Source organism: Cucurbita maxima, unplaced genomic scaffold (genome assembly GCF_002738345.1).
Source record: "Cucurbita maxima cultivar Rimu unplaced genomic scaffold, Cmax_1.0 Cma_Scf00017, whole genome shotgun sequence".
NCBI classification, from domain to species: domain Eukaryota; kingdom Viridiplantae; phylum Streptophyta; class Magnoliopsida; order Cucurbitales; family Cucurbitaceae; genus Cucurbita; species Cucurbita maxima.
Window position 1 is genome coordinate 2494965 of NW_019272033.1, and position 15704 is coordinate 2510668.

The 15704-nt window shown below is 35.0% G+C and overlaps 1 protein-coding gene and 1 non-coding gene across 5 annotated transcripts in view; both read right to left on the reverse strand.

Moving 5' to 3' along the window:
* Positions 1 to 74: 74 nt before the first annotated feature.
* LOC111492092 (exportin-7-like) overlaps positions 75 to 15704 on the reverse strand; it is a 20384-nt gene continuing 4754 nt past the window's right edge. For 3 of the 4 annotated variants that reach the window (XM_023141280.1, XM_023141277.1, XM_023141278.1), the window contains 23 exons: positions 15479 to 15574; positions 14051 to 14174; positions 13289 to 13356; positions 9962 to 10048; positions 9699 to 9851; positions 9510 to 9605; positions 9295 to 9354; positions 9086 to 9204; positions 8908 to 8995; positions 8379 to 8483; positions 8198 to 8302; positions 8066 to 8118; positions 7889 to 7952; positions 7640 to 7774; positions 6566 to 6678; positions 6403 to 6496; positions 5405 to 5624; positions 4808 to 4938; positions 2305 to 2451; positions 2043 to 2171; positions 1700 to 1798; positions 1068 to 1106; positions 75 to 729 (listed from right to left, as the gene is read on the reverse strand). In XM_023141280.1, the coding sequence (XP_022997048.1) occupies positions 592 to 729; positions 1068 to 1106; positions 1700 to 1798; positions 2043 to 2171; positions 2305 to 2451; positions 4808 to 4938; positions 5405 to 5624; positions 6403 to 6496; positions 6566 to 6678; positions 7640 to 7774; positions 7889 to 7952; positions 8066 to 8118; positions 8198 to 8302; positions 8379 to 8483; positions 8908 to 8995; positions 9086 to 9204; positions 9295 to 9354; positions 9510 to 9605; positions 9699 to 9851; positions 9962 to 10048; positions 13289 to 13356; positions 14051 to 14174; positions 15479 to 15574 (2463 nt within the window). In that variant the 3' untranslated portion in view covers positions 75 to 591. The remainder of the gene's footprint in view (positions 730 to 1067; positions 1107 to 1699; positions 1799 to 2042; positions 2172 to 2304; positions 2452 to 4807; positions 4939 to 5404; positions 5625 to 6402; positions 6497 to 6565; positions 6679 to 7639; positions 7775 to 7888; positions 7953 to 8065; positions 8119 to 8197; positions 8303 to 8378; positions 8484 to 8907; positions 8996 to 9085; positions 9205 to 9294; positions 9355 to 9509; positions 9606 to 9698; positions 9852 to 9961; positions 10049 to 13288; positions 13357 to 14050; positions 14175 to 15478; positions 15575 to 15704) is intronic. The other variant, XM_023141279.1, reaches the window with a different exon arrangement.
* On the reverse strand, positions 14659 to 14790 carry LOC111492534. Its single transcript, XR_002719889.1, has one exon. It is a non-coding gene; the product is annotated as a U6atac minor spliceosomal RNA (small nuclear RNA).

The following is a 15704-nucleotide window of genomic DNA, read 5'->3' on the forward strand; positions in this document are numbered from 1 at the left end:
ATATCAACTGCCTGTCCTGCAGCCTTTTAAATGTAGCAATCAAAGAACATTATAATAAAAGGGGGGAAAAAAACAAACAAACAAATCTGCTTTTCTTCTATTATCAACATGGTATAAAGAATATTTAGACATTATTGTACATTATATCACCCCTAGACTCCTGAAAAACTGTTGTCTAAAAAGAATTGATCTAAAATAAGCATCTACTGAACAGAACAAAATTCCAAACCGCCATGTTATCAGATATCCAGACGTTACTACCATTTCAGCTGCTCTACTTGTAATAGTACCAACCTTCTTCAACACACACATAAAGACAGATTATAATTGGGGGACACAAAACATACCTTTTCTTGATAAGGAGACCCGTGCAGCTTTTAGTAATCCGCATTGTTTTGGGGTCGTCGGGCAATATCAACGTTACTAATTGTGAAAAAAGCGCTTTGTTAATGACTCGGGACATATGCGAATGACCTGATAGAACTTTTGTTCCTTTTTTTTTTTTTTTTTTTTTTTTTTCCCCTTCTCCCAAGTGAATGAATGTCATGAGCAGACAATTCATCATTGAATCTCCGTCACATGGAATCGAAACTATTTAACACGAAATTCATGCCTAAATACAGTCAGGTTTTGAGTGAACTTGTCCCTGTTCTTTGAATCCAAGCTTCGCGTGACATCAGCCATTAGTTTTTCAAAACAGAGGGAAAGGCGGGGGTGTTGCTCCACTGGCTGCATTTTTAAGACAAGAAATGAGCGTTATAAACATCTATTGTAATTTTTATTTTTTCCCCCTCTCATCCGCATACTGGAGAGCTGGAACTAAGTTTACCCCACCACATTCTTCAGAAAGAAAGGGGGAAAAAACAAATATGTAGTAGTTTTCTTAGAGCAGGCAATCTATGATCTGGGTCCTCAAACAGAAGGAAAAATAAATGTTAATACCTCTCTTTTTTAGCCTTTATTTATTTTTCTATCCACATTCTCTCCTAATTTCCAAGTTTAAAGGTATATTCCAGCTACATCAATCAATTGTACTTCAATTTAGTAAGAGAAATTAGGAAACTTGCCTGAGAAGCCATGATCTGGGTCTTCAAATCGGTAAACATCTGCAAACAAATGACAGTTTTAAAGGTCACGATTTAGGTAATGCAGAAATCATCCATTCGCAAAAAAAAAAACAAGAAAAAAAAAAAGGAAAAAGAACTAATTCTAGTTAAAAAGATGACTGGAAAAATGCCCCATTTCTCTCAACCCGCCTTTCAGTTGTTACAGCTTTCGTTCACTCAATGATATTGATTTTTCAAATAAGATAAAAAAAAATTCCTCAATAAAATTTCATTTGAACCCCAGGAAATAGATGAAAGATTTTCGAAGGCATGTAAAAGAAATATGATAGTTTAAGGCAAAGAAATTAGGGTTTAACGATGTAGAAGCAGGGTATGCAAATTGCAAACTTCTGGAAATAAAAGGTGGCGTAATTCTTGAATATAATTCTACTCATTGAAAAAAAAAAATTAGAATAAGTCCCCTATATAGCATTATAAGCTTCTATGCATCATTGTGGATGCACTAATATTTAATTATTCAAATGAGATGCAAGAAGCAAGGGAAGCTATTGGACACTAACTCTACAGTCTACTTGACAATTTGTACACTTCTTTAGAGATCTAATAAATAGAAAGAGTATAAACCATCAAACCTGTTCACTTATGAGTATCAAGCTCAGCATTGGTCTGCTAAGACTCCATTGGTTACCACAATCCTCGAATAAAACGATCTCAAAAAGGGTCTTTAAAATCTGCAAACGTGATAAACATATTCTTGTTCTCAGAAGAGAAATATTAAAGATTGCACATGAAACAAAACCACTAGTTTATGATCCATTTCAGTTATTTCTTCACTGTAATAACACCCTATTAGTTTGCCAGGCATCAAATACTATAGAAACCAGAACCAAGATGCCTGCTCAACTTGAACAACTTTGTACATTCAGCGCTAAAAAGTAGAAAATTCTTCTGCATGATAACCAGAAAGTTCCTTACCTCTGGAAACAAAGTGGGACAATCTACAATGTGACGAGAGAGATTAATAGCAGCAGGTGAAGATTGAGCCTCTCCCATAGTGATGTTGTTGAAATAGAAAGCCGCCAAGTTATCAACAGCTGATGCACACTGCAACAGAAATTAAGAGATCTCTAGTTACATGTACACAATACGAAAAACATTAGTGAATAAAAAAATAATAAAGAAAAAATAAAACGAAAAAAATAAACAATAATAAGGAGAAAGATATGCACAACCATACCTGCGATGAGATATTTGTATCCAGACCTTTGAGGCCGGATTCAAGAGAACCAGCTATATGCATGAACGTGTTTGTGTCAAGGTTTAGTATAAAAACAATATGACTGCTGAACAAAACCTCTAGGAAAGCAAAATATGCTCGGGTCAGCTGCAAAGAAACAAAGAACTGTCAAAATAAAAGTAGAGTGCAAGGAAAAAATTTAAAAATCAAATTCCAATAAAATTTTCTGACTAAATAGTATGAAAAATTCAAGAGGCTATGTGTAGTACATCAACTGTCACATCCTCCCAGGCCTCTCCTAGCTTGTTAATCCTCAAAATGTTTAAGCAATGGCTTGTCTACCTTACTTTTGGCATCATAAATGGTAAGATGGATCTTTACTCACCCCCACCTATCCTCAATTATATTACGTTTCGAATCATATCTAGAGATGTCCACTTTACCCACAAAAGACCCGGCCCCAAAAGTGAGAGATTTCAGCCATAGTGTGTTCCTTGGTGGTGAGTTTCTCTATCCATATAATTTGTTCTAAAACTCATTTCTCCTTGAAGAACTTTTGGTTCAATGGAGCAGATAAGATGTTTTTAGCCATTAGAAAGAGTTCCATTTCAGAGATAGGAAAAAAGTTGTCTCCAACGATCTCCAATATTATTATTCTTGTTCCCCTATATTTGTCATCTAGCTCAATTGAGTAGGTCTTTTTGTCGATGATGACTTTGCGTTTCAGAAGTGTACAAGGTGTTGCCATGGGACTTGCCAATGTAACTTTGCCTATGAAGGGTGAGAGGTGCGGCGTTCATAACACTTGTGTTTGCAATCAGTTTTCCATAACCACCTTTTTGACTCCTGATGTGGATACCATGGCCTAGATTCAACAATTAATGGCGGGACACCCACCTGTTGGTAAATCTTCCCCCAATCTTTATTCAATCTTTGCAATGTCTATCGGACTCACACAATTGACCTTCTTCAATACTTTGAAAGTTTGCTATAAACAAGCTGCCATTCTTGGGGGCCGTAGGGTGTCATGGGTTGTGGTTGTAGAAAGTCATAAGGCTGATTTCACCAAATTAAAAAAAAAAAACCCAAACACCATCTCTGTTCGCATGGCTCTCGCAGTGGTCAAGGTAGATCATTGGGCGTCTAGGGGAGAGCATGAACGTGGAGAGACTGAGGGATGCAATGGAACTTGTCAATCAGCATCGAATGACTTTGGATATGTGTGGAGCAATTCTGAGGTCTCAAATCGAGTAGGTAAGACCAGTGATTCTTTGTATGGGTCTTCACTGGGATCATGGATCGTGCCATTGTCAACCTTAACTAATCCAGCCGTCCAAACTAATCCAAGGCTTTAGTCTTTGCTGGAATGTGTTCAAACAGGTTCGAACTCGAAAATCTGACTTCTATAGGTTATGAGGAATCCAATTTAAGGTCATTCGGGTTGTGGGTTGCTGCTGAATGTCGTCTCAGGAGAGAAATTGTTTAATAGGCTTCTTAATCACATATTTTATCCTTTGTAAGTTTGAAGGAGGTTCCAATGCTTGGATATAAAAACTATATATCTATCGAAAGTTTAAAGTTACATCCTCAATAGAAGATTTACTTCATAATAATAGGAACGAGAGAAAACCTTTGTATGAGATTATTTGGAAAGGTTACTTCCCAAGGAAAACAAATTTCTTTGGGAGTTTAATCATGGATCTAAACATGGCTAATTAGTTGCAAAGGCGAATGTCTCATCACTCTATATTATCCTCGGTGTGTCTTATGCAATAAAAGTTTAGAACCCCAGATCCAAATTTTTGGTCGCTGCTTATCTGCACAAAACCTAAATAAAAATTTTAGAATCCCGAATCCAAATTTTTCGTCGCTGCTCATCTGCACAAAACTTCAGGTATTTGATGTTAGAAGCCCTTGGTTTTTCAAATACAGTGTCGAACAACTACATGATCTTTCTTCAGGTTTCATGAGTTATCCTTTTCAGCAAGCGAAGAAAACCCTAAGACGAAATTTTTATGGAAACTTTGGTACGAGATATAATTGGGTTGTGAATGGATTCATTTCTCCCTATCAAATTTTTATAGATCTTGTTAATTTTAATGCTATGTATGGGTGTACGTGTATGTCTCCTTTTAAAGACTACAGTACACTTCTCTAGTTACTACTTGGAGATCACTTTGTAACCGAACTTGGATGGAAGGAGGCATACATTTCCCTTCTTTGCGATTTCATTCATCAATGAAATAGAGAATTTGTCTCATGTTAAAAAAAAATGTATATATAATCTTTTTATTCTTAACAAGAAGTTAGAGCAAAGTTGCGATTAAATTTAAGTTAAGCAGCAAGACGTTAGTGCAAGTTCTGATTAAATTTTTATTAAGTTAAGAAAAATATTGGAGCTATTCTATAGTTGCTGTACCCTTTTATACAGACATAGATAAGCATAACTTATGATCACATAATTGAAACTAAAATCATGAGCTATAGGAAAGAGTTTGCACACCTTTCGAAATGCCAATATGTCAGCCAAAGGAATTGACAGTGTCAACTTTAAAGCAATATCAAGTGCATCAGAAAGTGCTCGGTCACCATAGAGTTCAAAAACCCCGAAGTTCACATAGTTTCCACCAAGAGCTGCAGCAATTCATAGAAAAGCTTACTAAATTTTAAGTCCACACAATAGCTCCTAAAATTTCTTAAAGAACAAGCATCAACATTTTAATCTACACAAGAAAATTTATCAGCAAGATTTTTAATATGTACTGTAAGCATGAATAATTTAGCTATTACAAGTGAACTTAGAAATGGGATTCCAACTTACAATTGTACCTTGCCTAACAATTACAAGAGATAAATTAGCAGGTAAAGTCTATCTACTGCATAAGCTACCAAAAGATTACAAGACAAAATAAATGACAAAACGTATCCAGCCACTCGCGAAGTTAAAGTTGGCTGACAAAATGTTGATCGAACCTTTCAAAATGAAATTCTCATTTCTAGTAATTGAATTAAAGACAGAAAGAGAGAAAAATATATCACCCACACAAATAGGCAATAGAGAGACTGCAAAACTATAGTAATAGGATGGCTATATACTTGCCTCTGGTTAAAATAGTCAATGAAATCCATATTCCCTTGTATTTGAAGGCATATATATCAGCAGGATTTGGGAGAGATAAAATTCTTGATCCATAAGCAACAATTAGTTTGCTGACTTCTCGGAAAAGAAGTATGCCATTGGGAGAAGATGAGTCAAAAGTCAAGCGTTGTGCTTTGTTCAACACAAACTCAGCCATGAATTTCAATAATGGGGTTGTCACCTACATATATTATTCAATGATCATTCAACAGACATTCTATTCAAAATACATAAAAGTAGAACCGATTTAAAATCAAGAGAAGAGAATATATGTAAATAAATAAAACAGTAATATGCATTCAATGTTTACATCCAGAAAATATGATGCAGAAGTTCTGTTTCCTATCCAACGAAAATGTCAAGACACTCAAATATCTGTATGATAATTTCAAGACCAGAAACGTAGCTGAACACTATCCTGCCTCGTAATTTTCAACTGACATGAAACATCAACTCTAACTTCTTAAGAGAATTATTACAATAGAAGAATCAAAACTTGAAGTTTAGGAAGAAATGAACCCATTAAATTTCTTCAATAGGGAGTCAAATTATAAAATGAATGACCATCTACCAATAAGGAAAAAATATTCCAGATATGAATAATAAATTAAAACACCTTATACACAAATAATATTACAAAAATATAACGGAAATCCAACACTTCCCCCCGCTGGTTTGTAGATATCTTCCATACTCGGCTTGTTCATAAGTTTATCGAATTACCCTTCTGAAAAACCTTTTAGCATTTCAGCCATTTATTTTATCGTCAGAAGTACTGTGAAATCCAAATGCTTACTTTCCTACTAGAATTTTGTTAAAGAAGAGAAAATATAAGAAAACCCATCTTATCAACCCCTTCTCTATTAAATGACTCTTAATACAAAGTATGTGGCAAGCCACCTTCACAAAATGAGAGGATCAATGAATTGAGCGTGAACAATTAGATATCTAGCAAATACCTCTGGTGTGTCTGTCCACTGAGAAATGCCTTTCAGGAGGAGATGCATATGTGCAGGGTACAGCCAATCAAACAGAAGTCCATAGGTTCTGCGACTGAAACATGAAGGAAAGCGTATAAATAATCAAAGGATTGAGATAACTATAAATTTTCAACAAAGTTACCTGTTTGTGGCCATAGAAATCCCACGGAGATCTCTCATTAACCCAATAAGTGCATATTTTACAGCATCCGTACGAAAAACTGAGTCGGGAGTTGATTCCAATTTGATAAAAACCTAAATATCATGAACCTCAATTGAGAAAAGCTAGAGCAAGCCAATTATATGAGTAGATAGACCTTCCTACCACCGCGTCATATTTATTCATGAGAAAATACAAGGATCAGTAACCATTAGATTTTTGAAGACATGAGAACAAAACGGAACATAAGAAGAACCACTACAGAGAACCAAAATGAACAAAAAAAAAAAAAAAACTACCACAACAAGAAAACCTTGAGAGAACATAACACAAAGAAACTTGCAAAGAGAGAGACTCAAAGAACAAACTCAACACAAAAGGCCGTACTTTGAAAACCGAGTCAAAAACAACTTCTAACATCCAAAAGCATTGAACATAAACCAATAGGAAAAAGAACTCAGCCCCAAGAAAAAGAACTACCCAGGAGAAAAAAGAACTGAGCCCTAAATCACCAAGTGAAATTCTAGAGAACTTTGTAAGATTAATTGCCCTTTGTATCGAGGCCATCCAATTTTTGTAGGACTGACAATACAAAATGTGCCTAGTAGTTTTTTTTTTTTTTTTTTTTTTTTTTCCTTAACAANAAACAACCTTTCATGATAACGTAAAAACTAAATGTTTAGGAAATAAACTCTCGAGTGAGTGAAAAGGAAAGAAAAAATAAAAAAAAAAAACAAATAACAATCTCAGCTAGGAGAATTACAACACAAAAGTAAACTAATAATCTAGGCAACAAAATAATTAATTAGTTAGTGTGTTCTTTCATTGGCAGGATTTTGTGTAGACTACAACGAAGATTGAAGAAACATGCTAAAATAAGTCTAACCTAGTCCAATAATTTGGTATGATTTGCAAAAAATTGGCAGGCGAGTTTGTGAAAGAAAAAGATGGATAACAAGCAGAATGATGGACATGCATACTTGCGGGCATTACATGGGATGTATGCAAGCATGCACATCTGTACATGTATATTTGACAGAGACCAGAGAAATTAACCTGCAACAGTGGTTCCATAGACGATTTAAATTTAACAGGGCTTTCTTCCATAAATATTAGCCAGCCAATGGTGTAATAGAAGGTTGTCCTACTGCGTGAACATCTGTATTCTTCCAAAAATGGAAACTGCTCCCTCTAAAATTTTAGGTTTAAGAAAAATCTTTAAATGAGATGTGTGAAGGTTATAACACAATTCAAGCTAAGATAGATGAATAAAGAACTTAAAAGATGTCTTAGAGCAAGTAGTACCGTATGATTTGCAACAATGAATTTAACAGTATCCAATTTCAAAAGCAGCTTCCCTGTCATGTATCTGATAAATGGGAAAGGGGGGAGAGGGAGGATATGAAAGAGCAATGAGCAATCAATAATCAATAATGTACGATTCAAATTCTTAAACTAAAACACTGTTGTAATAGGATTTACCCAGATGCCAGCTCCAGAAACAAACTTAAGGTGTGGTCAATGACCTCCTCACTCTGGGAATGTACATAAAGAGCTGATTTATATCCATAACACACAGCTATTATAAATACAAAGAATGAATAAATCGTTCACCTCAGTGTAACACTTAAGATTTGTAGCAATCTTGCTGACAATCACATTCAACAATTGAAGATGGTCATGAAGTCCAAGGAGTTCAGAAAACCGCGCATATAACTGCTGCAATTGAAAAAAAGAATAAATAGATGGGACATGTAACCTTCATATAGAACAGGATGATATATCTATTAATTACCTTGGAGGAATGCATTGCCTGGTCACCCACATAAGACTTGCGAAAATTCTGGAAGAAGGTAAGAATAGCTCGATCAAGTCTTTGCTTGCTTGCTTCACCGTACCTCTGCAGAAAGCAAAGGTAAATGAATATGAAGGTATGAAGTTTGCACAAAAGATAGTTCCACAAGAAGCAATACCATTATTTTACAAGAAAAAATAACTTCAATAGGAAAAATAAGGTATGCAGAGTTCAATAGATGGAATGAAGTTACTAGTCTATTTAAAATTATTGCTAAACTCTTCACTCAATGGATGAAAAGCCTCCTTCCTAGAACCAACTCTATTAACCATATAACGAAGTTTCAGGACATATTTTCTCAGGATTCAATCTCAAGACTGCGTTCTTATCAATATGGTAAAAATGGTAACGATTTTTGGTTCAGATGTAGAGACTCTATAGCTCAAATAATGACTAGTTTTCCTTTCCTACAGGTGCATGTCCCATGGGCAAGAATCATAGAAGCATGAGGCAAGTATTTCGGACATACCTGGCTGTGTAAACCATTGTCAGTAACATTTATCAATTGCAACACACGAGCTGACAGTTCAGCATCAAGAACTTCCTGCGATTCCACACTTATGACAGTAACAGCAAAAATTAGGAAAAGCATCAATCATCATGAAAAACATTTCCACCTTCCTGCGAAAGCTGAACAATCATCTTACCTACAACCAGTGCATTGTTTTATTTTAACGATAGCAGCTATAATATGAACAATCCATGCAAGTTTGGCTTCCATAACAGAAAGCTCACTGTTATCACTACCTTGCAGCCGAGCTCTTTCCTATTCCAGTTAAACAAAAAGATATACAAGTGACCAACTTTACCACCAAGAAAAACAAGATTCCAACAGTCATACTCATCAATGACCTACCGTGTATGTTCGCAATATGGGCTCCATGATATTTATCATGCACAAACTACTGGTTTCATACTGCAACTCAGGTGGAAACAAAGGGCAGAAGGCAAAAGACACCAAATCAAAACATTTAATGCTGAAGCTAAATTTACATATTTCAACGCACAAGAAAGAAAAATTGTTTCAATTAAAAAAACAAAAGAATGAAAAACCAAACAAGAAGATTTTACCTGAAATCTGCAGAGGTACGGGAAGCAATCCAGTTGGTCCTGTAAGACTTCAACATTGTCTAATGGATTCTCAGAAGGATCATCCTGTAATCCAGCCTGCATATTATAGAGAATCAGATGGAAAAAGCTTAATTTTACCTTTGCAAGAAAAAATCACCAAATCTCGACAAAGAAAGACAGGTCATTCACCTGCACAGAGTTCAATCTTGATGTGATAAAACCTTCAGTGATTTTAGGTACAAACTCATCCAATAAACTTGGAGCATCGCCTTTCAAGTATGGAACAGATGTAACCAATCGGGACCATAAACCTAAGAGATAGTAAACACTGCTGCTAGCCCACTGGCAACAGGCCATTATTTTCATTAGTGATGTACACAGATTCGATCGTGGAAGATAGATACAGATTATTCATAGAATACTCCAATAGAGAATCTACTATTTCAACAAACCTGCCAAGAATGCAAGGACTTCAAAGTAAACTCTGCCACTAAACGAATCCAATCACTATAGCCCTCCACGTTGACAAGCTCAGACAACTGCAAACATTGGTTTAGATGTGAGTTGCAGTCATACGGAAGCATTACATTTTGATAATTTAGAATATCCATGTTAATACTATTAATGTCTATCAGGCAAATCAAAAAACAAGTCAAAGAACAAGCAAAGAACAGATATGGTTGATTACATAACAGTTCAGTGGCTAAGGAACACATATCCTGTCAAAAACCAACGTCCAAACTTTAGCCAACTGACGGTGTTGCTTGCCGGAAATTCTGGATCACAAGAACACTCATTGGTGCAGGTAACTCCAAAAAATATTCTAAGAGGTGCTTGATGATGAGGGGAAAAAACAGCAGAAGAAATTCAATATATTTTGTTGATTAAAGAAAGAAAAAATTCAAGAGGCATTGTCTTCATCGAGTGGAAATTTAGTGGCAGAAAGAAAGTTGAATTTTGGAAGCGATGACCAGCACCATTAGTTGACTCATTGCACAAGTTATTCTACCCGTTGTCCCACCTTAAACAATTTTTTTATTCTATTTTTTGTATCATGCCTACAAGAATGTCATGATTAATCACACGCAGAGAGGCAAGCAAACCAAACAGTCCGTTGCCAAGAGAATCACCATGAGTTATTATGCCTGGATTGAGCCTGCAGTTTTTTTTTTTTTTTTTTTTAACAAGATGATATGACGAAAAGATACAAAAATGTTCAAAGGAAACAAACTCCCAGGAGTGCGAGAAAAGTAAAAGTAGAAAATAAAAACCCAAATGAGGAGAAATGAAAGCCTCCAATTATACCAATATTACAAGGAAATGAGTGAACAAAAAAAAAAAAAGCAAGCACCATTGTGAAGATTTGAAGATGTCTAAATCAAAACCCTCACCAAATAGAAAGAAAGGTGTTCGGGGATACAAACTCCCAATGAGAGAGAACAAAAATGACAACAAAAAGAGCTATAAACAACCGGAATAGAATATTAGAAAACTTCATGGTATCAAAGTAAGGAAAAGAAACTCTAGCCGTCAAAACATCCTCATAGATAAAACCCTAGATGTTCTCTTCATCAGCATCATCATCTCCGAGGATTGTTTGTGACTTGCTCGTCTTAGTGCGTGTCTATCAACTGTTGTTCGTGATTCATGGTTTACGTCTATCAACCCTACTCTTCGTTCATGTCTACGAACTCTAGATAACCCACAACTCTGGTATCTCCACTCACCCGTCAGTCCCTCTCAAGTCCTTCCGCTGTTGTCGATTTCTTCAATCATGACTCATGCTTCAACCGCTTTCACCATTGGTGTCTGATTTCCTAAGATCATTCACATATGTTTGTGTCAACCCACTTCCACTGGTATCAATCACTTCACTACCACTACCCGTTGCCTCGTCTCCACCACTGGTCACCGATCACAACTTTTGGTCAACCATCTAAACACTCGACTAAATGGGTTTATTTGCACTCTATTAATTTTTTTGGGTGTTGCAATTCAAGCAATAATACTTTGTTGTCCTAGTTATGCAATATTTCATTGCCTTTTGTCCTATTTCTAATCCGAAGCATGAAGGCAGAACCAACTCTTCATCAAATCAAAGAACTAAAAAGGATCATTGGTTACCACAATACAAAAAGTAAGATTGGTGGCACGGCACAAAGAAATATCCCAGTTTCCCTAGCAACTTACCAAAAATTAGTGAAGCCTTGGATCGTAGATAATGGTGCATCCAATCACATGACAGGAAATGGATCGCATAGTTTGGAATTACCGAACTAGCACCTTAGATGCAATAGAAAAAATTGCAAATGACTCTTCAAAATATTTGGGACAGACTCAATTAGTTTTACACAGAATTTATAGCTGAATTTTGTCTTACGTATACCAAATTGGATTGTAATTTGTGATCAACATGTAAGATTTATACCAAATCATCTCGCCTACCTTCTCCTCCATCAGTGGACGATTTGATTGGTCCTAAACCCTCCATCTCCAAATCCTCTTTTTGTGTTAGAAAAGATAAAAAGAAGTTGTTGATTTAAATTGGAGCTCCTTTTTGGTAGTTTCTTATTTGACTGTGCATGGTGATTAGAAAGGTATTAAGTGGGTCATTGAAGTGCACTTTGGAACCATTTTTTTTTATTGATCCTTTTATAGATAAGAAAGCTTTACTTCAATGTAAGATGCTAATCTTTTAGTTGGTATTGGTCCTTTGGGTAAATGGTTAAATATTAGTCATTTCCAATTGAAGATTGAAATTGGGACAATAGCAAGCACAGCAAACCATAAAGGTTATAGAGTTTGGATTAAAATCATGAACTTAACTCTTCATGGAATATGCTCATTTTCGTTGCAATCAGTCATTACTTCGGTTGTTTGATTCAAGTTTCATCTAAAACCCAAAATTTGTCATATTATAGTGTAAGTTATATTAAAGTTCAGAAGAACTTATGTGGTTTCATCCCAGCTTCAATTGAAATCACTGATCTAAAAAGGATAATTCTCTTCTTCAATTTGAGGATATCACCTCAATTGATTTCCTTTTATCTCAATGTCTTACGTGAGCACTTCGGTTATAAAAGAGTTTTCAAATCCATTGGACATTATTCGTATCAGCTCAGTAATTGAAAATGAAAAGTCTTCTCAGCATAGCAGTTAACCCCTATCAAAAAATTTGCATGCTTCAAAGGAGAACTTAGTTATCATTGATGCATCTAATGACCAATGCTTGCATGCTCAACTTAAATTTCCACATCAAGGCCTTAGAGATTCAACAGTTGTTCCTATTACTCCGGTTGTTAAAGAGATTCCTATTGAAACTTCAAAAACGCCTTTAGATGATTCCCTAATGGCATTGAGTCTTCTAAATCCTTACACGTTAAAGAGGTGAAGAACTGATTTATTGATTTATTGAACTTTATCCTCTACCCTATACTCAAAGAAAAGGGCATCATTTTTCAGCTCCTCTGATCCCCGAGGTTAATGCTTTGAATCCAGATAGTTGTAAAGCAATCAACTACTGGCCCCCAACACATAATCGATGTATTCATAGAGATTTACAAAAGTTTCAGGGACCTGCCCATAAAACTGTTTGCCGCCACGTAATGAGAGAAAAAAAAAATTTGCTAAAATAATGCACAATGTTAAACATAGACACAAAATATGCAAAATGTTGTACCATAAGCCATCATATCATCAACTAACTAAAATAGATGTATATCCACGCACAGGCACATATTTCAAGTGAAAGCAGCTACAGAGCAGGAGAACAAGAATACCTGATAGTTCACCCTAAAACGTCCAAGAAGACGGCAATACTCATGGTAATTATCATGATCGGCGAGACCTGATTAACAATAAAAATTAGATAAATAGAAAAAAAGTGAATGAATGCAATATAAACTAAACCAATCAACAAACAAAAGAAAATCTAGGTTTGAAAAGAACAAACAACTTTTCAAGATTACAAGGCGAACCATTAGGACGAAGCTAACAAAGCCAAACTTATTGGGATACATTAGCTAGTTAAAACTTGGTTAGCCATGAAGCATAATAATCATCAGTTATACAGAGCACTCTTATAATCTTATAAATACCACAAATTCAAAACTTCACCTTTTATTTAACATAAATAATGAGCATATTGGAAGAAATTCAAGCACCACCAGTAGTTTAACTCAAATCTACTCAGCAATTAGTACTACAAACACATAAAGGTATAAACATAACCATGCTACATGTACTTGTTACAAATAACATCTTGTTGTTGCATCAAAACATAGAAATGTTGACTGATCTGACTAACAGTAAAGTTGGTAAAATGAAATGGTTGAATAATTGAAAAATTAGATTCTTCAAGAATACACATTGAATGCAAAGCTTATGCATTGAGTTTCTAGTAGTAGATCCATAACCAAAAAAGTGTCTGTGATTGTTCCAGAAGAAGTGAAACAATATATATATATAGATGGATAGATAGATAGATAGATGCGTGTGTGCACGCGCGTACATATATGTGAAGGATGCAATAATAAACACACCTTGCCCAGTTTGTAGGATTTCTTTAGTTCCTGTCATAAGATGGGCCAAAAATTTTGAACGAGCAGCATCATTTGTAAACAAAGAACGTCTAACGGAAGCTAGTCGAACCAGGCATTCCAGTGCCTAGAAGAGAATTGTGGAAACCCATAAGAAAGCATGTTTAAACTGAAAAATAAAAGAGCAAATGAATCCAGAATTTAAGAGACTATCGGTGAATAACTAGTATGTTTCCAAAAATGGATATAAGAAACATCGTCTCAATGCTGTTCAATGCTACCAGAAAAAGATAAATCTGGAATATAAACCAAATTTCTTAAGGTATTGTTCCACCTACCGTTTCAAGACAAGGGGGAGCCTTTAGTAGGATTTTTTTTTTTTTTACTGATGAAACATTTGGCTAGAGCGATATAAGATAACTTTTAGAGAGGTTGAGAGTTTTTAGAGGGGTGTGGTCTACATCTAGATAAATCTATAAATGTCTCTCCATGAATGTTCCAATGAGTTGGTTATCATCCGTTGCTTGTTATGCTCAATAAGTAGAGCCTTCTTACAATTTTTAGTTAAGTTCCTTTGTATAGGCACATTTTGCGGTGGGATTTTTCTTTTCTTATTTTATTGATCCACCTGCGAGAAGTGTGTAGCCTAAACCATATCTGTTAAACAAGGAAACCCGAAGGTAGTTCCAGACCCTGTCAAAGGAGATGCCAAGTTGCCAACCATCTCTCCTTTAATCTAACACATTTTTTCCCTTTTTTATTATCCACATGTCTCCCTTCAATTAAGTAGTAATAATAAAACTAACAACTAAAGCAAAGCCAAGAGCTTTACCTGGCTTCTCAATAAACAGAAATCAAGTGCAAATAGCTATAGTCATCAGGAAAAAAAAATTATAAAAAGCAGGAATACCTTGACATGAAAAGAGAATACACAAAAGAGATTACAAATTATAGCAAGATCACAATGGTGCGAAATCAATAATGGAGGAAAGTATGAAATTTCAGATGAAAAAATCCGTAACAGTGTTAAAATGTGAACTTCAGACCAAACTGCACTATATCTTCGTTTCTTTCTTCAAAAATTATCTTGTTCTTCTCCTTCACAATGCAATAAAGAACTGTCAAAAACACCCTATTATTTCATTACCTTGAGGAACTCAAATCTCGTGTAAGAAAATAAAACTTGAATGGCAAAACCAAACTGATCTGGTAATTGTTGAAGATGCTCATAGATATTTAAACAAAACAATCATTAATCTAAAGGCAGTTATCTTAAGCCAAGTTTGAAATGAAATTAATACCCACTAAACATTGAGAACAAATAACTTTCATGCCAAAATCTTATTTTAGTAGATCTCATTTGACCTCAAATCAGGAATCATAATATCTCCAAAAAAAACAGAAAATACATAAATAAGAAGCTGTATGAACCTCCTTGGAAAGTGGCGCTTTTGTAATGGCATAATAATCAAAAAATATCTGTAGAGTTGATGGATCCTCCAAAACTGGCTTCCAAGAAGATGGAATCTGCAAGGCCACCAAACATAATCCATGATCATCCCTTGTTTTTTTTTCTTTTCTTTTCTTCTTTTTTTTTTTTTTTTTTTTTTTTTTTTTTTTTTTTTTTTTTTTTTTTTTTTTTTTTTTTTTTTTTTTT